The sequence below is a fragment of the Triturus cristatus genome, chromosome 1_1, assembly GCF_964204655.1.
Source record: "Triturus cristatus chromosome 1_1, aTriCri1.1, whole genome shotgun sequence".
Classification (NCBI taxonomy): domain Eukaryota; kingdom Metazoa; phylum Chordata; class Amphibia; order Caudata; family Salamandridae; genus Triturus; species Triturus cristatus.
The window spans coordinates 572005948-572030036 of record NC_140579.1 but is presented as its reverse complement, the minus strand read 5'-3'; the positions used below and the strand labels follow the sequence as shown (position 1 = coordinate 572030036).

Genomic DNA, 24089 nt, shown 5'->3' with positions numbered 1-24089 from the left:
TTTTCCATAGGACCTTTAGACACAGCTACAGCCCGAACGGCTGAACAGAATTACTTGTAATTTGGCAGAGAGGTAGTCCTCAGGTCAAGGAAGTGCCTTTTGTAGGTCTGGTGTAAATCTGTTCAGTAGTTCCTGAGAAAATATCATTTAAATCAATATATATATCTGTAAGCGCGCTCCGAGCGCGCACCGTAAGCTTACCGTACGCGTACGGTGCCGTGCGCGAGCGCGATTCTGATTGGCTGTTAGATCTTAGTAAACATTCGAATCGGTCGAACCCAGGAAGTGTCGGCCGCCATTTTCTCTCTCGCACTCGGAGGGGTTGGAGGAAAAACAAAGTTAGATATCATAAAAAGGGGGCAGGCTAGACAGCTCCTAACCACCTAGCCTTGGTTATGGTGTGCCAGAAGGCCATCCAAGGCCAAAAATTAAAAAAAAATTTTTTTGAAAAAACGCCGATTACGCTTACCGTACGCGTACGGTAAAAAATTAATTAAAAAAAAACAAAATCCATATTTTCCCCCCCCGTGTGCAAAAGGTGCCCGCAGGGCGCATTTTGTGCACTGCATATCCTCCAACAGTGAACATTTAATAGAAAACCTTTCAGAACGAAGCGCATAATATGTCCGTGTGCGGACGGTGCGCGAAGGGCATCGTGCGTACATGGCCCATCCAGCCTAACGTGGGCACGCGGTGCGCGTAGCGCACCGCGTGCCCACCGTGCGTGCACGGCACTAACTGCGTTAAGTGGGCGCGCGGTGCGCAAAGCGCACCGCGTGCTTACTGTGCGCGCACGGTGCGCGAAGCAAACCGTGCGCGCACGGAACGAACTGCGTGAAGTGGGCGCGCACGGCACGAACGGCGTAAAGTAACTTAGCATTTAAAAAACCGTACAAATTCACTGAAAAAACCATAGGTTTCACACACGTTATAGTTAGGAATTAGCATTTAAAAAACCTTGCAAATTCACTGAAAAAACCATAGGTTTCACACAAGTTATAGTTAGCTGTACATTTCACTCGTAAAAAACCAATGAAATTCCACGTTATAGTTAGTGCAGGCAACTATAACTCACGCGACCGCAATCCTCTGCTAATGACATATGTGTCTTTATGAAAAAAAAATATTTGTAATATATGTATAGCTAAAATTTAATGGAAGAAGACATGGGCAAATAAGTGTCTAAATACAGTATTAGCATCAGCAGAGGATTGCGGTCGCGTGAGTTATAGTTGCCTGCACTAACTATAACGTGGAATTTCATTGGTTTTTTACGAGTGAAATGTACAGCTAACTATAACTTGTGGGAAACCTATGGTTTTTTCAGTGAATATATATGTACACACATACACATACACATACACATACACACAGGCACTAACCGACTCCTACCAGCCTCCCAAAGGGTGATAGAAGCATGAAAGGGAGCTGAGAAACAGATGAAAGGGGACGTTAAACTTACGAGAGTGGGAGCTGGCATGACTACCAGAGATCGGGAAACTTAGGGGCTTTAAGCAATGGGACACGATTGGGATCCCCAAACTGGGTGACATACTAGAGAAAGACACCATTGCACCCTTTGACACACTCCAGGCCACGTACCAATTAAGACACTCAAAACTATGTATACCTCAGACTGAAACATGCCTGGCAAGCAGAGGGGTTGGGCGCAATCGAATTACCAGAATGTTCCCCCTAGAGGGCAGACTCTTACAGGAGGAAATCCCAAATGGGAACTTACTACAGCGCCAATGAAAGACGTTGACTGGTAGGCAGCCCTAATGCACCCACGTGAAGTGGCAGTAAAGCAGAGGTTACGCCTCATACAGTACAAAATCCTACACAGGGTCTATTTCATTAGAGATAGATTACATAACATAGGAAGAGCAGAAACCCCAGACTGCCTTAGGTGTCGAAACGAGCGAGGCACATTCATACATACTCTATGGGAATGTAGTAAAATTAAAGCATACTGGACCAAAATACTGGGGGAACTGAACAACATACTGGGTGCACAACTTGAGCTAGAGGCCAAATATGTCTTGCTATGTATCGCATTAGCCAACCTGGGGGTAGTGGTGGCTATGAGAGACATAGCCTGTTATTGGGGAGTTCATACACCCCCCACGCTCAAGGAATGGAGAGCCTGGTTAGACCAACACATGGTAGCAGAAAGAGTAACATATTAAGCTAAGGGGATGCCATCGGATATTCAAAAAGATTTGGGCTCCTTGGATAGATAACTACAGGCTGGAAGTCGGAGAGAGAGAAGATGGAATGGGTTTGATAAGAGAGGGACCAGAGATAGAGCCAAGATAGTCTCTGCCCAGACTTTCCACGGATGGACACACACAGTTTACATGCAACCCTCAAGTATTGTAACTGCAGGAAGACCGACTCAAATGTTTCTTCCATAGGAGGCACCGTCGCTGCAATCTAAGTCCTATGCAATTTGGTGATGCGTTGTATTCTGTGTATCTCGTATATCCAAGGCTTCTTTGTTTTTAATGTCTATAAAAACATTTTGGGGAAAAAAAATATCCTACTAGACAGTTTGCAAGACCCAAAGACCCTGGAAAATGTGGCAACAGGAGATTTTTATATGAACCTGTTGAGACCTTTTGCCCAAAATGACCATATTACACAACAGGTCCAATTCTTGCTTGTCCCCAAACAATCTCAGGAACCACAAGCAATAGGAAAAGGGATACAAAGGAGGTGTCGCTTGTAAAAGATCTGGAATCCCTTGGGCTAAGAATATTAAATGGCAGATACCAACAAGATGCCCCACCAGCATGGACTTATTACTCATCTGACTTACACTCTACTATTGGCTTTACAGCAGCCACTATCCCTCTACTTCGCTTAATTGCATCATTCCAGTTCAAAAAACGGGCAAAATCGACCAGGGTCAACAAATCACAGAGACTGATTTTAAATGCACCCTCCATCTGCAGACGAGCACTCCTTTGAGGGAAATGGAAACAATAAATTACAAGAGATTACGGTGGTCTAATGATGCTATAGGGGCCATCGAGGAAGTGGCAGTAGCCGCTGTTAGGTATTGCTTTATTATTGAACACCTAACTCCGAGCACCAAGTGGGCGCTCTACACAAGAATTTTAATAAACAACTATTTGTCAAGAAACCGCCCAAGCACATACCAAGTTACAAAGTTCTCACAAGATCTAACAAGGAGTCGCATATCTGCCTCATGTCATATTACGAAGAGGAATCGTAACAGAATCCTGAGAATGTCTCTGAGGCAGCTCGGGAATCCGCTGATAGAAGCCAATGTGAATTGTATAAATAAAATTCAGGAGATGGTTTGGGAGAAAAATCTAACCAGGCAAAAGGTCTGGGCTAAAGCTCTGTATCTCAGTAAAAAGAAAAAATCCAGGGACTTCTGGAGGATGGCGAACAGCCTAAACATGGCCTGAAATGCCTTAATTAATTCAAACTTAACAGAAACAAGATGGTTCAAATTTTTAACCAAATCAATCCCCAGAGGAAGCAACAACCTCCAAGAATGAGACAAAGAGCGCAAACTCACTAATGATCACATGTCATGACGACAGTATGCTCAGCTTTTCTGAAAATCAAGTATGCAAATCCATTCAGACGTGCAGATGTGATGGTGCCCCCTGCCCGAATGGAATACTAGAAGCATTGTATATAGCCAATCCTATCTTGTGGGCGGCCAGCCTGATGGTAGTCTTCAACAATGCTTTCCTTTTTTTTTTTTTTTTTTTTTTTTTTATTTGAGAGTGCGTACCGTCAAATACATATTACTAAATGGGTACATAAGTACAAAGAATAAAACATATGATTATACCCTCATACAGTACAAAAACAGACAAAGTAATAAACAGTGACATACAATACAAATTAAATTGGCATATTAAATATTGACACAGCCAATATATCATTCGTTTGTAGTCAATTTTGCTGCCCTCCATGTAGCCACTGGGGCCCAAAGTCGCTTGCCCAAATCCCTTAACTTTGCTCCCTTTAAATCATATAGTGCCTCCTCAATATTATGTATACCCAGCATTCTACACAACCACATTTGAAAAGTTGGGGCTTCTGTATCCTTCCAGGCTGCGCTGATTAGAATCCTAAGAACTGCTACAGAGATAAAGACTAAGGCTTCAGCCTCGATACTTATGTTTAGTTTCACATCACAGCCGATTATTAACAGGGTCGGGGATAGATTAATTTTAACATCGAGTAGCCTCTCTAAGAACCGTGTTATTTCAGTTTTGATTAATTTCAATTTTTCACAGCCAAAGAACATATGTATAAGATCTGCCGAACCTTTTCCACATCTGGGGCAGTTACTGTCGATCGCTTTCCCCCACGAAAATAGTTTTTCGGGCGTATAATATAGATTAAATAGGGTTTTGTAATGTTGGGCTCTGAGATTCGTAGAGCGTAAGAATCTCTTGTCCATAGCTAGCGCCTTATCAATATCTATTTCTGGATCTCCTAATTTTTTAGCCCATGCAGCTTCGATTTTGTTGATGTCATCTGTTATTGCATCATTAAATATTTTATATATAGCTCTAATTCTGTGACCCCCTGATTTCAAGTACTCAATTAATTCAAATTTCCCTAGCAAAGTGATACATGGCCTAATTGATTTAATTTTATTTGCAATCTGCATGTATTTAAACTCTTGAAAGCCTCGTAGTGAATAATGTTGTGTAGGTTCTTCAAGTGTTCTACACTTATCGCCAATCATTATTTGGCCCAGCTCTACTATGCCATGACTCTCCCATTGACGCCACGTTCCATCCCTACTAAAATTTGGAAAAAGTGTAGAATTCCAAAGTGGTGTGCGATAATGGAGGGTAGGTATATCTAGAGCTTTTTTAACAGTTTTCCAAATATACCATACATCCTCTAACGTCTTATATCCAGTTTCCTTGAAATAACTCGTCTGAGTTTGCCTTAATAAAAGCCCTACGGCTTCACCGCCTACCAATAGCTGAAAAATTGATGGTATTTCCGTTTGTCTGAGGGTTGGGCCACCCGGATGAAATAGAATAGCCATGTCTGTAAGGAGACATGCAAGATGGTAGCTCTTAATATCTGGCAGACCCAACCCACCTCTGTCTTGTGGTAGTGACATATATCTATTTGACCGCCTTATTTTACCATATTGCCATAAAAATTTCAAAAAGATCGCCTCAATCCTCCTAATAATTTTATCATCAATTTTAAATGGGATTGATCTTAATTTGTAGAGCACTTTAGGAAACATTGTCATTTTTATAACGTTAGCCCTCCCTATCAATGACAGCTGTAATGAGTCCATTCGTTTTAAGTCTGTTTCCATAGATTTCAAAAGAGGGGTGTAATTGTCGTTGATTATTTCACCTGGTTCTGCATTTATTGTTATACCCAGGTAAACTACCGATGCTACATATCTTCCATCCACCTTGGCTATTTTTTTTTAACATAATACCTGAGTTTTGTCAACATTTAGTCGATAGCCAGACACATCCCCAAACTGAGTGGTGATGTTAACTACCTCCCTCATTGCTAGCTCTGGATCTTTTGTGATGACTGCTAAATCATCCGCATAAGCGAGAATTTTAGTTTGAAACCCATTTGATGTTACTGGTTTGATATTCGCGCTGTTCATTAATTGGGTTATTAAAGGATCTATGTAAAGCGCGAACAAAATTGGAGAACAAGGGCAGCCCTGTCTAGTACCCCTTGTTATATTGACCCTATCTGATCTTTCCCCCATTAATTGAATTCTAGCCGTTGGTGATGAATACATAGCACGAATAGCTTGACAGATTCTGGGGCCAAATCCCCTTGCTTCCATAACCTTCCATAGAAAACTCCATCTAACGCGATCAAATGCCTTCTCTGCATCGAGGAGGATCATTGCGACCCTCTCCCCCCTAGCAGCACCAACAATGCTTTCCAGCTAGAAAGTATCCTCAACTAATGGAAGCGACCCATAATTAATCGGGTCTTCAAAGGGAGTGACCGCCAGCAGCCTGAAAATTGATGCCTCTCACACTGTTGTATACTGAGGCAAAGCACTTTGCAGGCCTTCTACTAACCGAATTATCACGTTGGACCGAAGATAAAACAACATCCGACCTAATCAGTCTGGGTTCACTCAAGGTGGTGGTATGGCAATCAACATCTTATCACTTTCTGTAATAATAGATAAATTAAAGTTAAACAAGCAAGCGACCTATCTTTGCTTTGTGGTCTTCAAGGCCGCATTTGACTGTGTGCAGCGTAATCTCCTCTAGCATAAATTGTCATGCTGGGGCATCCCTGAATGTCTCTCAAAAGCAATACAGATGCTATACTTGAATAACTGGTCAAGAGTGAGAATAGGGGATGGTTCTTTCTTGTCTAGAAAAATAGACACTTCCCAGGGTTTAAAGCAAGAATGTGTATTTGCTCCATATTTGTTCTACCTATTTTTGGCTGACCTGACTGCAGCCCTGTACGAGGTAAATGCTCATACCCCAAAGCTAGAAGACTTGCATATCTCTAATCTTCTGTACGCAGATGATGTGATTCTCCTCAGTCAAACGAAAGTCAGACTAAAGCGCCTCATCGACATACTATCTAATTATTCAGTAACCTATGGCATGTCAATGAATTAAAAGCAAACCAAAGTCATGGAAGTGAGTAACAGGATAGAGAAAAGGCATACATGGTATATACAAGGACAACAACTGGAATCTGTGAAAACCTATAGATACCTTGAGTATTATTTGATGATAACGGCTCCTAACACAGGCAGGAGCTACAAAGAAAGGGTAACGCTCTAATTCGGTCATTTCAAAAGCTACAAAAATCCTTGTATGGTCCAAGCTTCCTACCATTGCTAAAGGTAACAGCAACACAATTAAAACTGATTCTGTCCTATAGAAGTGAGGGGGTTGCAAGGCAAAGACAATTACTTTAAACTCAAATTATTACAAAAACATTCAGATAGCACTTTATAACCAATGTGGGATTTGAGCCCGCAGACTGGGTGTGATTGTGTGCTTCAAGGCAACGGACATCATTTTGAATTGTCATTTAAAATATTTTTTAAGCAAGGTGCAAAAAAACTGAAAAACTGTGAACCTTATTAATTATGTTGCTTTAAGCTTATGGACCTCACTTTGAAGTACTATTTTAAAATATTTTCTTATATAAAGCAACCTGCGAAGCATTTAAATACTGTAAACTTTATTAGTATCATGTTCCTTTAATATCAAGCCCACTAGTTTCTTTAATTGTTCAATGTTTTATGAAATTTGCTGTGGCAGTAAAAATATTCTAATGTATGCTAAGGTTTTTATTAACTGTGCATAATAAAATTTACTTACGACAAAAATCACCCTTTTACATACATCTGCCACTCATGTGTCCGTATTTGGCATCATATGTATATAGGGCATTTCTAAACTATTTTTTGTGCTGTTTGTAGTTATTGATAAAAACTATAAAAATGTTGGAACAGGGACTTTCCAAGTACATAATATCTACTGATGTGTTCAGATTGTCCAGAGACAACAGGTAGTCCCTTCTCCCAGATGCATTTAATGCTATTTTGAATTGTTTTGCATCTTTGGGTGTTTAAAGAAAGATGCTAAGTTTCAATTGTTGTCTCAAAAGGCTTTTGCTTGCAGTACAGCTGAGAAAAGGTCGCAGACGTCGAGGGCTCAACCCAGTAACTTACCATCAGTGTCACTTCCCCAGAGTACTGGTTTCCTTGCTTATGCACTACCAAATGTATGCTTAGCACCCGTTTGTTGCTTTCTAGGTGATGGCTGGCTAATATACATAATGCAAAACATTTATGTTTATTGCAAAGGTAGTTATTTGTTTTATAGGTATGATGTGTATTTCTGAGCATTTTAGTGAGTTTCAAGACCTACCTATCCTCCCATCTTGCTAAGTGTGTTTTCATAGATTTATTCTTTACAGAGCAGAGGCATTTGAGAACCGTAAATAAATTGAGCTGTGTTGCCTCTTAGATCTATCAAAAATAATTGATCTGATGGCGTGTGATGTGTTGCGTTTCATAAGGCAGGTAGCACAGACCTACTTGGGCTAATATAAAAAGATTGGAAATGGAGCTGAAAAATTTGTGGGAACACAAATGGGGGTATAGTACTGTGATGACCTTGGGATGGTGAGTGTAGAACTTTGTGCATTACTGAACTGAAAATGTACTTTAAAAAAAAATGATTTTCATAAGAAGACTGCACATTGATGGAGATGGGATAGATATTTTTTAGAACAATTAAGAAAAATCATTGCCATAATCATGGGCTTAAAGTCCGCTTTCATGCGGAGTTCTAACTTTTCTTCATTAAAACGTGTCCTATGACTAAGAAGTGGCGGGCAAGTCAGAGTGAGACAATCAAAAGGAAAGGGGGTAGGAATTAATTTGAAAAGACTCAGCCGTATAAAACACTAAATAATTTAAATTTAACAAAACCTCGTTGGGTTCAAATGTGCACTTTTGTTACATCATAAAACCAGACAAAGGAGTGCAAAACATCCCAAAGCCATTAAATACATTATTTGTAATAGTGAAGTTGAGGCCCAGTCCACAAGTTAATTAACAGTAAGGTGCCACCCAAATACTGAAGATAGAGGTGTTGAAAGCAATACCACTGTCATTTAGAGCATGACTAGATGTGGTATTAGATACATTTTCACAGAGGCCTAGAATGCTTACGACAGTCAACGTTTAAAAAAAAACCTGTCATCAGTTGTATAGATTCTCAGTTTAGGCAGACTTCCGGCGTCTCGTTACAGGAACGAGTGTTGAGGATTCTAAACATCGGCGTTAACCAAATCTTTCTATTTGGGAAAAGCACAATGTGCACAGAATCACAATGTAGAATAGTCATTCTGTTGGATGATTACAAAAGCAACATGCAGGCTCCATAGTTCCCTTCATCCTACCCTACCATATCTGTAGCCTTTTAACGGAATCAGGTAAAATCATAGCCGCATCAGCTGATTTTTCTGTGGCTTCGACAGGCGAGTTAAGCATGTAGGCTGTCACAAGAGGATATAAAGTTAGAGTGCTCATCTACCATGTGAGCATTTTGCCAGCTCCTCTACATCAGTGAGGGCAGCAATAATTTTCGCCGGCTGGGCGAGTACCTTTGCAAGCAATTTAGTGGGTAGAGAGTATTTCCGGAGATCCACTGTGTCCAGATTGTGTTGTAATACCTGCTTGAGTTGAGTATTTCAAGCTGAATCTTTGCATGTTATTTCTTGCCATATGAGGCTCTTGAGGGATCCAGCGATGGCCGTCTTCGCTTTGTAGTAGTAAGATAATAAAATGGCCATAGGCATAAGTTGTTGTCTTGCGGTATTGAATTCTAATCAAATATGAGCTAACCCAGTGCATGAGGGCAGATGGAAAATTTGTCAGATGCAGTTGTACTGTTGGCTCTCCAGCTAGACAGTGAGTTTGTTTGGCAGTGCTATGATGCCATTTGATAGCGTGGACATTAACTTGCTGGTGGTCACTCTTCTTACTGCACTTGTATCGGGGCAGGCCAGATTCTTATATAGCCTTTGGAAAACTCAGTTTGGTGAAAGAGACATGTTTTTAGAGCATTCAGATGCGTGATGAGTTCGTGCTCTCTATAGTCCACCTATAACCCCAAGTATTTGTATGATTGAGATCTCACTAGCGTCAGATTATTCAAGGCCACCAAACCCTTTTTAAGTAGTTTCTGGCCGAAGATCACTAACTTGATTTTTAGCAGTTATTATTTAAGTTCTATTTTCTTTGCAAAACTGCCCATGTGCTTCCAATTATCTTTGCAGCGCCATCCATTTTTGAACCAAAAGAACTCTTATCAGCATATTATAACGCCTGGAACTTCTAACTGGCAACTGTTTTTGCTCATGTTCCTAATTCAATCATCATCTAAATGTCCCAGTTCAGTTGTTAAATGGCTTTTGATAGAATGGATGGAATACCCAGTTGGTGAGTTTAGCCCATACAAGACCTGTGTTGACTCAAACAGCGCACAATAATATGGAAAGGAGGCATAAAATGAAATCGCAATGTCACCTGTTTTCTGGGCAACTATTATTTGGAATGAAGACAATATCCGAGGACTCACCCTCTTTTCTAAAGCCAACTTGGCATATAGGGAGAAAGTTAACCAGATGAGCTTCTTTTTCTAGTTCAGCTAGCACAATCTTGCTAAATTGTGTTGCCTCCAATAGAGCAATTATTACTATTATTCTTCAGATTATTTTTGTCTCCTTTTTAGGTCTTGCCTGGCGTAGGCTGTGCGCAAGCGCAGTCTCGCTGGCGAGATTTAATGTTTATTGGATTTTTTAGTAAGGGGCATTAAGCCCCGCCCCTCTTTCCCATTGGCCGGCGTCACCGTTTATGGTAAACGGTGGCCAGCCATTGGGAAAGAGGTGCTGGTGACGTTTTCGCTTGGCTTTTTGAGCCGTCCCATTTGGACGGCCTCGCCTGCCTTCCTTCTGCTGCAAAAGGTTTCTTATCTTTATGGGGCCAAACACATGGCCCCATAAAGAAAAGAAACCTTTTAGCAGGTGAGGCCACGGCAGAAAAAGCCAAACGGAAACGTCATGGCGAGCGCTTGTATTTGACTGGAGCTCCGGTCTGAAGAGAAGATGTTGCCTGGGAAGGCGGCCCTGTGCTTCCTAGTGCAGTTTCTGCTGCAGTTAACGTCAGTCTTCGAGGCGCTCCCGACGTACCAAGGTAAGAGAGAGGGGTGTGTTTCACGCCCGTGGTTGCTTTAAGGCAGACGGTGAGCTGCTCACGCATGGCACTGGAGAATTAGAGAGCTCTAAATCATACAAGTAACAACTGTGAAAAATAAAGTAAAAACTTCCAATAGTTGAAACTTTTATATTATGATCAAAACTAGTTAAAATTCAACACATTTGTTTGTACGCTAGTAAAGTGACACTTAAAAAGAATGTGGTTGAGTTTCCCGGGGCATCCGTTGAAAACATGTCCTTGAAAAGATGGCTGCTGCATTTGCAGATTATTAGGCAGCTTCGAGATACGCACAGCTCTCTGATACGATAATCAACCCTTCTCGCTCCCCCCTCCACTCCCTCCCTCCCTAGTTAGCCTAGAGTTTCTGGTCTTTGGTTGCGCCAGTTGAGAAACTGGGTTTTTCGGAAGCATGGACAGCTAACCCCAGACCTAGAAATGGTCTATGTGGCGTATTACCTATTTTGATAAAGTCCTGGAATATTCTGGTGAAAATTAACAAATTCCCAAAACATTGTAAAAATGTCTTCAAAAGGTTGGGATGTAGTGCCTCAGTGCAATCCCAGCGGCTGCTGCTCTGAATGCGCCGCTATGACAAAAAAATACCCAAATACCATCTTAATGAATCAGGCTCAGGGATAGGCAGAGAGACCTACTGTCGCAACCTTGCAAATGTAAATATGGGCATGGCCTTGCAGGTTTCGATTGGTGGTTGATCTTGGAGTCGTCTAAAAGGTTGGCGCGACATAAACAGGATTTGAGGGGTGGGCGTTGCTTAGGAGTTCGGTCTGGGATGGGTGTGTTTTCATAGAAGGGGGTTTAAGTGGGCAATGAAAAGGGGAGGTATACCGAATATAAAGATGTAGGCGTTGTTTTATCCGGATGAGTATAGTTCTTAAATGTGATTGGCGTGACTTTAAACAAATGGGCGTGTCTCCAAAGTATGAATGGTTGGGTCTGAGCAGGGGTGGCCGTGATTACTCGACCAGTAGGTGTGACTTTAGAAGCAGGTGGGTGTGGTTGTATCCGCTGCATTCTAGAGGTGGGCGTGGCTCCTGACGCGGAAGTGTGCAGGGTAGTTAAGTCCTGGGCCCGGATCCGGAACACTGAGGGTGGCTGCCGTGGTGATCTCCTGCTGGGTCCTCTGGTCAGGGGCGGTGCCAGGGGCCCAGGAGGGGCCCTGAAACCTGTAACTTAAGCGGGTGGGCCAGGAGCCGGAATGGAAGCAGCCATGAGTGAGTACCTGGACTGTGCCTTGTATAAATCAGCAGAGCTGAATAGTTGCACAGAGCTAGAAAACGCTGCTTAGTTACACAGTACTGGTTGTATGGACCGCATTGAACTATGCAGTGGCGAGGACGCGAGAACATTAGTTCAAAGTAGAGTACCCGGGAATCACTTTATAATGAACAAGGCTTTACTGCACTCTGCTGCCTTTATATACTCTGGTGTACTACTTGTACTGCACTTTGTAGCCAATAATGCTTCTCTGTCCAGCACAACGATAACCAGCCATCTGTATCCCATGCTGCCCAGTGTACAGGGACAAGTACGGTGCTAGTGGTGAACGAAATATATTATAATGCTGCTTTACAGCACTGTATACACTGCTAGTTTTGTGCTGTACAACAGAGAGAACATAGATATCACTTTTTAAAATCAACATTGTTTCAGTGTTCAGTATCAAGCGCATCTACATCGCCGTAGCAATCTATACGGAATACATGGGAAGCACTTTACCTGATACTGTTGCACTTTACAACTCTGAATAAATGGCACTTATTTAAAGTTCAAAATGTTTTATTAAATTTTCCATAATAATGAACAAGTACAGACATTACAGAAAAAATTTATCATAAGCGAAAATACCTATATAAAATAAGAAATTACCAAAAGCATCTCTAAATACAATAGGTAAAGAAGTATAAATAATCAATTAATGGAGGGAAGATAAACTAAAAAGAAGGGAAGGGAGGGAGCCATGGAAAATTGCAATGTCAACTTATTAGAAAAAAGAGCTACATATGTCATATAAGGCTATAAGTAGACTGACTGCAAAACGGTGAATCAAATATAAATATACAATTATAAAGCTAAGTATACATCTATAGGTAACCAAAACGAGTGAAACAAATTAGAGTTATGATTGATCCCTTTTAGGGATAATTGAGCCCCTCTTCTTGTAAAAATAACCCATGACCACCAAGCATGAACCGATAAAGACGAAATATCCTTCCAGCAAAATGTAATAGACTTTAAAGCAGCTGACAATAGGAAATTAAACAGTTTACCTTCTAATTCAGTTAAGTTATGCAGAAGACCAACAGATTTACATATTAATATTTTGTAAGAAATAACATCATGAATATGAAATATTTGTTGAATAATATCCCAAACATCAGACCAAACTTTAAAAATTAATGGACAATCAAAAAGCATATGTCTTAATGATCCAGGAAATAATTTACAATGCCAGCAAATGTCGTCTTGCATCAGTTTAGCACGAAATAAACGCACTGGGGTCCATAAGCAATTAAATAAAATATAAGAATTAGTTTGGTAAAGTGAAACAGGCAGCCATCCTGAAATACTATTAAGCCAAACAGTCGTCCAAATATCATTGGACAAAGAAAGTGAAAGCTCAGCATTCCAAAATGTTGAAATAATATGTAAATTGTTTCCTATAGAATTAGATATTTTTTTATATAAAATAGAGACAGTATGTGATGATGTAGAAATAGTTCGAATATATACTGCTAAATCTACTTTAACATTAAACGGAATACCATGAGGAAATGAATCTAAAATTGAATTACATAAAGACTCATATTTAATAAAATCAGATTGAGGTAAACTAAATTTCATTTGTAAAGCTTCAAAAGAAATAAAAACAGTGTCGAGATAGATGTCTTTAAGATAAAAAATACCAGCTTTAATCCAAGCACTCCAAAAATTTACATTTCTATTCAATTTAATCACATTACTATGCCACAGTGACATATCTACAGTATGACTCATAGGGGTCAAAAAAATTGAATCCAGGTCATTAAAAATGAGTTTAGTGGATTTAATAATAACCGATTTATGCACATATGTTGACCTATTGGACATTGTTAGCAAGGTGGTCAATGGAAAAGGATCCACAAGAGACTGCTCTATATGAAGCCATGTAGGTTGGTTATTTAAAGAGGAAGGAGGAAACCATATGGAACTTTGTTTCAGTATAAATGCCTTGTGGTATAGAAAAAAGTCAGGCAAGCCAAATCCAGCATTGCATTTGGGTATTTTTAATTTTTTATAACCAATACGAGTTGATTTATTATTCCAAAGAAATTTGGAGAGGAGTCTATCAATGTCCTTATAGAATTGCAATGGAAATTGAATAGGAATCATAGCAAGCGTATAAAAAAAATGGCACTTATTTAACTGCAAGACTCTGCGATCAAGTGCAGCACTGTATCACTAATACTGGTTCGCTGTACACGGAGCACAAATACACTTAGTTATGCTGGGCACTGATTTACTGCACAGCACGAAGGTCAGGAGCAGGTCTAACCCATAACGAAAAGTGTTCACCTTACAGTTATGAGTACGTACGTGGTATTTTATACCACAATAATTTACTGTGTAGACCGGAACAAAGAACAACTCTACCTGACACAGCTTTACAGTAGAGTTGTGTACATTGACAGGGCTCTGTATCCAAAATATCACTGTTTATAACTAAATACAGTAGCACGGCGTCAAGCCTCAGCACTGCTTCAACGCACAGTGCCTACTTCATGGTCAACACTGTATGCATAGCATAATCTCTGCTAATTAATTGGTTTGCGGATTTATATTTTTTCTGAAGACACGGCCACGTACATGTAAGAATGTAATGTTATGGACCCATGAATTTACGCTATAAATAATACCCAGGATGCTACTGTTGAGCAGCCGAATCTAGAGAGAGCAAATTATGATTACGGGTGCATGCCGTGTTGGCGAAAGAAGATGACTGAATGCGCACTCCAAGGCCAAACCAAAGTGGGCTGCACAATTATTTCAGTTGTTCAATGGACGAGAAACGACCTATAGTGTGCCCATTCAATAGCCGGCCTCTAAACATAGAGCTTCAAAACTTGTATCATTGGATTTGAGTGGGGTCGCCTGACCTATTTGTACTTAAGAGAGCGAGTTTTTGTATTTTTTTTGTATATTTTCTATGTTCCTTGCCTTTTCGAGTTTGAAAATTTTTGAGCCCTGGGGAAAAGACACATGTTTAATCTTTCATATACTTTTTGACTGTGTTGGAAAATCAATTGGATATTCTAACAGTGAGTTTTTAATATTTCTTACAAGGATACATGCAGTATTTTTTATGGAGCTCACCTGGCATATTGCATCGAAGAACCTTAAAGAAAACATTACACTACTTAAAAACAATCTTCCATAGAAGCGGTGTACTTTGATTGCCCTGTGAGGCAGGAGAAAGAGGGCAAACAAATCGTTTGTTTGTTTAGTAAGCAAGTACTTTGCAGAGAAGCAATGTGTACTGAGGGTTTGCTTGCCCTGTAAATAGACCCTTCTAGAGAAGCTGGTTGCGTTATTGGTTTGCTTACCCCGGGAGTGGAGATTTTCAAGTAAAGTAAGGATGTTGGTGGGTTGCTTACCTTTGCAATGGAGGTTTTTGGGAGAAGTCGTGGTGCATCCATGGTTTATTTGCCTTGCAGGCATACATTTCACAGAGAAGGGGGACATTTATGATTTCTGGGACTAGAACATTTCTGAAGGAGACAGTTGCATTTATGGTTTCTTTACCACATTTAATTGTTGCTATGTTGTAGCTTTGTGTTTACCCAATTAAAATGTATTACTTCTTAACTACGCTGAACTCTTATGCACATTCGTAAAGTATGCACATTTATAAACTGTGCACATTGTGAGATGAGAAGTAAAACTTCGCGGCACGTTAGATAACTTGCCCTCACGTCATGCTTTCAAACTCCTATATCCCCCTCAATAAAGAAAGCATTCCTCGGGTTGCCCGATTCATGTGTATTCTATATGAAGAGTTCAGGTCGTCATACATTGTCTAGGAGGCACTGCGGCCTGTGTGGCGATTTCTCACTTTTTATCCCCCCCTTCACCTGGAGTTACGCGCTCCGATCGGTGAGTCTTTGAGCCCTGTGTGCATGAATTTAAAGGTTTTTAAAAAAAGTTATTTTTAATTGGCTATGATGGTTGTAAAATCCTCACATCAGGCGGAGACATCAGAGCATACCAAAAAAGTAAGGCGAGTTGGCACGTAGACTTAATGCTCCTTTGTATTTCCAGTGAACCTTGAGCAGTCTAAATTCACCAGTTTCAAGTAGCCTGCTCGCATTTCGAATTTATTTTATCAAAAATCGGATTTTCCTACTGTTTGTACGCACACTCGCTCGTGTACATTTGGCACCTGTTTGTAGATTGACTTTTATTATGATAGGCACAAACCCACGCATCATTGTGCATAACTATTATTGCAAAAGATCCTACCTTTCTCTGGTACATAAGGCTGAGGGGGTGCCACCTACCACACAATTCTGATGTCATCTAGAGATCCAGCAAACAGAGGACTCGAGCACTGGAGATGTGGGGCACTGATACTCACACCGCACCAGAAACACAGTCACTGGTTTGATGAAAGGGTCAAGGCCCCATGACATGGGCACACCATTGGGATAAACCACACGGGTTGTGATAAGTGAGATAACACAGTTTGTCACTAATCTTCGCACTTGTAGTGGCTGATTTGTATAAAGTAAAACCAGAAAAACTGGATCCATTGCAGCTTCCCCACTTAAATTGTGTGATCTTAAGGACATATTTTACTTCACCAAAATTCGTTTTTCGTCATTACCCTGTGTGAAAGCACTTTCACATATTTACGTTCAGAATACCAGCTGTACGAAAACCTATTGAAACCTTGAGACACGTATGGGTGAGCAGTCGTACTTAATTGACTTTTGAAGTGCTCGGCTCGTGCATGGGCTCGAAGAGCCGAGCAGACCATTGGCTCGGCTCTCCCTGTTAACTTGTTGGCTCGCCCGCTTCTACTTATCACAGAGCAATTTCCCACACGCACTTTGTAGCACTTACTGAACACACATGGCACTAACCGGCACAGACCCCCTGCTTATGAGCACCCCCCCACACATACACACATGGCCCCGCCTCTCGGTGCTCACCAGCAATGCCCTCCCTGACCCACCCAGATCTGCCCTCGCGTGCCTTCTCCCGCTCCACCAACGAGAAATAACAAATCAACCAGCAGGGGTGGGGGCTTGGGGGCCTCGCCACATCCCACAACACAGGGATGGGGGATAAGGTGAACCCCGCCCCCCACTCTAAACAGACACCCCACCTGATGGAGTGGTGGGAAGGTACTCGCCACCCAGAGACCCCTCTACAACTGCCCCCACACCCTCCCCACCCCCTGCCGGCATCCCACACACAGGACAAGGTACTTCCTGGCTCCTTCTCCAAGGGGGTCTCTCTTCCATCAGTTAGACTGGCCCAGCCCCCCCCCAACCTTGGGTGCTCCCTCTTGTTTAATGCGTTCATCAGCTGAGGCGGTTTGAGGCCCATTAAAGCGCTACTGGTGGCTTTCTACCACAGGCCTCTGTGCACGTGCGAATCCAATATATTTATTTATTTAACGACTTTTATAAAACGGGCACGTCTCCAACAAGCATTTGCAATGCAATAGGTGTCGCATTTACGCGAGTATAAGCTATTGGCATTGTAAATGACAATGCCTTTTCTTTGTTTTAAAAACGCAAACAAAAATAAAAGGCATTGTTATTTGCAATGTCAATAGCTCAAACTCGCGTAAATGCGAGACCTATTGCATTGCAAATGCTTGTTTATCAATGGTTTGGAGAAAATACTCTCTCCAGCAGTCTGATAAAAATTGTATTTGCAAACACATCAAAAACAATGCTGTTAGAGGCCGAGACCAAAAGACTGGATCAGCCTTAAGGATATTGACTGGTATCCCTTTCTTTCTAGACGTGCCTAATGGGTGAGTATATTTAAGGTAATAGATCACATTTTTGTTCTGTGATGTGGAAGTGTAGTTTGCTACATGGTAAAAGCTCTCAATTGCTCATGGAAGCGTTGTGGTACAAATCTGATATCTACGTTAACATGTATTGGATTAATGGTATTTCACGCTTCTTAGAGATATAATTTGTTCATAAAAATTCCAAAATATGTGTGTGTTGTATCTTGGACTGTCTGGTTATATCCTCCCACTGCTTTGCTTCAAAAATAAATTTTTCAACTTAGCATTGTTTCGTATTTGCGTTTTATTGAAACTAAATCTATCCTTGTTATCAACTGCTCCCATTTTATGTTTGATTTGGTTACTTCTCTTCATAACCCTCAGATCCTGGAGATGGTACATGAGTTGTTTCTGACTTCTAATTTGTCTCTCCGTTGTAAGAATTTGGGAATGGTGCCCTGTGGGTTCGTACTAGTATCAGGGTCCTGAGATTTGTATGATGATGCAGATGTACAGAGACTCCTTTGGGGCGTTGGTGTATGTTGCCTGCACCAGCATGATTGGAATACGTGATTCAGGGCCCCTGATCTGCACTTTCCCTTCATCCTTCCGTACACTTTACAACCCAGAATTTCCTGTGGTTGACTTCTATTTATCCCCACTCCTCAAGCAATTCTGCAGCTTGACCAAATTAACCTTTGTGGCTGGCCTCTCAAGATATGAAGTTGGTCCTAAAATGTTTTCTGAACACCCATTTTCTTGGTCATACTTACTTCCTTCTTGTCATCATGCCAGACTCCATCTTGATTTGGGGCACAACCATGACATTATTGGCGTATCTTCTCTTAGCAGTTTTTTCACTTAAAGGTGCTGTAAGTCTCCCACAGGCTTCTGTTACCCTGCTCTTTTGGTAACTGTAGAAATTCATTCCTTTGGATAACCACCCAGCATACACTTTCTGCGGATGTCTAACTTCCTCCATTTTGTTCTGAGTTTCTGCACGTTTAGTGCCATGGAGCATTCTCGAGCAGCCATGAGACAGATGTTCTACTTATTTATGTATCTATGTGTGTGTTTATGGGGCATATTGTACAGCAGTGACACAGCAACACGGTAATTTCAGAATAATGAAAAAACTACATTGAATAGGTTGGATCCATGGATTTAGGACGAAAGTTCTAAATCTGTCTTTCTTAAATTGCTCCCCCAGATATAGGTTGTTCAATATTTAAACAGTATATAAACTAAGTAACAGCCATAAAACCCAAATCTCATGCCAGAATGTGATGTTAGGGTAGAATGATAGTGTCTTTTTTGTTTGTACTTCTTTCCGATTCAGTTGTTTAGCTCCTTGTTTTTCACGCATCCAACTATTTTTCAAATTTGTTTTGTACACAACCAAAACATCACTTTAGTTTTCTATAATATATGTTTGTGAACACTGGAAGATTTGTTACTTTAATTGATGCTTCTCTTTTGTATGTCTGCCTGCAGCTATCTTTAATTATTCGCCTGATCTAGTTTGCCAATACTTTAACATATACATAGAGTGGTTGTTGGCTTACCCCGCATTTTTCTCCCACCTCATGTTTTTGTCTGTCTGAAGGTATACCGCTGCCTTCCATTACAGTGCATGAAGGGCTATTTAACACCTGCAAAGGACATTCAATCGTCTCGCTCATTTCCTTGTTTCATACATTCATGGTATACTTCGATTATTTGTTTCTGCAAAATGCATATTGCTTTTTTTTAATTCCACTGTTTTAACAAGTCACACTACGCTGCATATTAGGTGCTGTCACTAAGCATTACTTACCCCATGTTGTGCTTGTTGTTACAAATGTAAGCAGCAACATTTTGGAGGCAGCTACATTTTGAACAATAAATGCTTGTTTGTGGAGCTATTGTATAGAAGTAAGTGATTTATTATTTCATATTTTAACTATTAGTCGCTAGCTATACATCAAAAAAGCTTTCTAGAGTTGTCACTTCCATTTGACTAAGAATTCACGTTTTCTATCAAATCACGAGTTTTTTCAGGTTTCATCAGTCTCATGATTTGACAGACAATTATCATATTCTCTAAAATCAATATAATTTCAACTATCTAAGCTCAGGACATATTTAATAGCTAACACATGGGAGTCTTTTTAATTTCTACTGTTAAGGGTGTATAAAAAATAGGACAAAACTTGGAAAACAATTTACATCCATGGAAGCAATGATACATCAGTTGCACATTTACTGCAAATCATGTATTAAACGCATAATATAATCATAGTATTTTATTTTTTATATTATGAAGAACTACATGAAAGAACATCTTGCACAGAAAGGCAAAAGCAGGATTAAATATTATGGCCAAATGTGATAAATATATTTATATGAATTGTTCCTTACATTCATGCTATTTTCACATCCACCTAGAAGTACTGATATAAAAGTAGCCAATCTGTCAAGTGTTGATATTAAAAATCAGTTGGTATGTCCATGTGTACGTAAAAACAAAAATGCTAGGTAGATTATTTACATTCCATTTTTTATCAGTTCAGAATAATCAAACATCTCGACACCCAGAAGATTATGATGACAAACGTGTCTTAATGATATCCAACCATATCTGATTTTTTAACTGAAAGTATATTGGTACAGAGAAAAAAAGTGTAGCCTTTGTCTCACCAGAGTATTGATTTGGAGAGAGAAGAACCACTTGTAAGGTTTTCTTCAACATCTTAATACTCTTAAAGACATCTAATAATGGGCATTTTACTATATATAAAACACCTTTTTTTTTAACATAAAATACATGAATTCTTTGTTAAATGAAATTGACAAATCTTTAAGGTTTTTGATGTAAGATATCTACTAATATTATGAAAAAATGAATAATTATAAACAATAGTCTCTCACACATACTTGTTGCACAGCATATTGGTGCCACAAAATGTTGTTTAAAAAGCATTAATATTTTAATGGATTTTATCAGTGCAAGACTGCAACCCTGACTCAGAGTGTGATGTACTCTCTTTGAATTAGTATGGCCTGTACCAAGGGTGATTTCCTCATAGTCCTACTTTCACAGGGCCTGGCAGGCCTTTCTCATCCTGCTTCCAGGTCACTACTATTTGTTCAGCATGCCCCACAGTTCCCTTTCTTCATCCTGCCGGCCGCAACTTGATGGCCTCACTGCAAGTGGATCATCTAGAAGTCTTGATATTCTGGGTCAGCGGCCAGCCCCTCTACCTTTTAGCATGCCTAGCTTCTCCCTTTCCCTTTGCTGCTGGACAAAGTGCCCACTGGCTCCTTTCATTCTCCCCCACCAGATCTCTGAAAACAAGCACTGACAAAACCCCAGGAAGACATATTGATTTTGATAACTTATTTGCCTTGTTGTTTTCTTATTGTGATTTATTTTGTTCTTCACATTGGATCCATACGAAAATTCATCACATTAACCATGTACTCCATCTCGATTTCCTAACCTGTTCTGTTCATTTCCTGGAATTGTTGACATGCAGGGTCAGACACCATTCGATGTGGCGGATGAGAGTGTAGCTGAGCTCTTAGAGGTTTTGCAAAAGAAGCAAAATTTGGTGAGTTCAATTATTTTACGTCGTAAAATAAAATATTTATGTTCATACCTTTCATATAGTTATGCTAATTTCATGATTAATTGTGGATGAGTATCTGCATTTATTTCCCATTTAGCACCCCTGTTAACACACCTAAATTCCTTTTGATGTAAGCACCTAGCTGATCATTTTGCAAGAGCACTGCTTAAGATTTCTTTTATTTGAGGTCAAAGCTGAAGATAAATCAGGCTGTAGTTTCCAAGTAAGTGCCCGATGTTTATAGTCATCAGTTTGATCCACAGTTCTGGTGAACAAATTTAGAGCCATTAAGCACAAGACTGAGATTACAAGGTGTAAGAGGCTAATAACCAACCAAAAGCCAAGTGTTTTACAGTAGCCTTCAAATGTAGACCTTTTACCTGCTCCAGCACATAGCTTGATCCATTTCAGAATCATACAGCTTTTTGACTCATGGTGCCATAGATTGAGCTCTAAATTACACAACCCATGAAAAAGCCTCTGTCATCAAAGTATGCTTCCTGACTGCACCAGCCCAAACAGGGATTATCGGCAAATAACATTTGGATCACAAATATTGTACAAGATGGCATATTTTCATTTGGCTCATGGGGCAGTAAACTGGTTGGGTGGAATTACAAAGGCCATTGTGATTGTAAGTGTTAAGAACAGCAAGGACCAATTGATATCTTACTAGAACTTGATAAAAAGAATATACAAAAAATGAAATTAGATTGTAAAAATAAATTGCCATATTTACACAGTTTGGTGTCCCTGCAGGATACTTCACCTCCATTGTCTTCAATTTTCAAAAGGAGGAATTTGTTTAGCATTGTTACGGGCTTAATGGCCATTCACTTCCAGTGGATGGGCTCTAGAAGGTACCTAGGGTGATTTTGGACTAATGTGAAGTGCAGATTAGCTGTTGTTCAATTACAGATGGGAATATGATTTGTTAAAATATCTGAGATATAGCCAGAAATGTCTTTGAAGACTAGCATTAGAAGTTTATAGAGGGGCTTGCCTTTGTCAGAAAGCAAACCAGACTTCAGGATTAATATAGAACGTGAAGTTGCTGTGTTGCTAGTGAGAATAGTGTCAACATTTAAGATTCAGACATTTGGATTGACAGTGCTGAAGATGGTCCACTCTAAGACTACTGCAAACATTTTGCTTATTAATAGTTAATCAATGCCTTGGTTGTGTGAAAGGAAATATGACCGGTTATAAGGATATTTAAGGCTTGATATCTTGCTAAGGTGAGTGTGGTTAGATTGGAGTGTGGTTAGATTGGAGTGGTTGAGGTAAATTGAGATGAGCCGGGATTTAGGGTGGATGGGGTGAAGTGTGTCTTAGAGTTGAGTTGGTTGTCATGGAGTGGCTTGTGGTGAAGTGGCTTGTGTAGGAGTGGAGTATGCATGGGTGTGGTAACGCACTGCCATTACAGACAACACATTTTCAATTGTAATGACCATTTTACTGTGCCCAAAAAATGTATGTAAATGTCATAACCTAGTGTATTGATGTGTTTTGTATCTTATTCAAATATTTATTTCCATCACATTTCAGAAATACCAAAAAAACTGCATTTGTACTTTACTAATTCTGATATATATTGAAATCTCAGCGCAGTTCATTTTGTTGTGTACTAGAAAAAAGTCTTTACGTTCCACAGCAAGATTGACACATATATTCTATAACTTTGAAGTTAGAAAAAGAAAAGTAACTCCACTCTCCACGGAAGACAGAGCCTGATATTTGACATCTGTCTTTGAATGCACAGCAAATGTGACAAAATAAGAACAAGATTTAATGCCCGTTTCCAGAAAACAAGCACTAGGGAGGATACAGTAAACAAGGGATGCTGTACCAGACGGACGAACTCGAGCAGGACAGCCTATAGCAAATAAAGCCAGCATATAGAAAGCAAGCAAATGTGAGTTAAAACGACAAATCCAACTATCCACAATGGGTGGAATGCATTCCCAGATGTCTTCTTTAGTAGGCTTCGACCTAAAAAGAGTGAACCCAACACAGAACCTTTTGGGAACGTCAACAGATTGTTAGGAGTGGATATTTTAGAAAGCAGGTTGGAAGATTGTTAGGCCGAACTAGATGTATGGAGGGCATTACCATTAAACTGCATGTTTCATGGAGCCAGCATGAAAACGTTGTGTTCGAGGCATATGAGCTGCAGATCACACACTTAGGATAAGATTGCCATCTGGTGTTGGGCTCGGATGCTTGCAGGTTGTTCTTGTCTTCGGAAGAAGTCTTTTGGTCACGAGATAGGTGACTCCTCCCTTGGACTACAGTGCGCATGGGAATCCACTCCATCCTCAGATAGTTTTTTTCCGCCATTGGGTTTGAATGAAACTTTTCTACTCCGGTAGAAAACTTCTAAACCAAGCTTTTCGAAGCGAAAAACCTTTATAATTTTCATCGATACACCTTTACTCGACATCCAATTCATCGGGCCGGTTCCGGACGTCGACGCAGGCGATTAAACCTATCCGCGCCGTGAGGCCTGCGGCTCATGGAAAGGACGCCGTTTAAAAAATGCCCCAATGTGGAGCAAGATTCCAGCACAGTGACCATCACAATGTCTGCAACCTGTGCCTATCACCGGAACTCGACGAGTCCAGCTGTCCAGCCTGCGCCGCATTTCGATCCAAGAAGACCATTCGGGATCGAAGAGCTCGAC

The 24089-nt window shown here is 40.4% G+C and overlaps 1 protein-coding gene across 1 annotated transcript in view; it reads left to right on the top strand.

Moving 5' to 3' along the window:
* Positions 1 to 24089, top strand: part of LOC146870655 (protein phosphatase 1 regulatory subunit 12B-like) — a 206524-nt gene that overhangs the window by 124741 nt on the left and 57694 nt on the right. The window contains exon 5 of the mRNA XM_085643364.1: positions 21314 to 21388. Coding sequence (XP_085499490.1) covers positions 21314 to 21388 — 75 coding nt within the window. The remainder of the gene's footprint in view (positions 1 to 21313; positions 21389 to 24089) is intronic.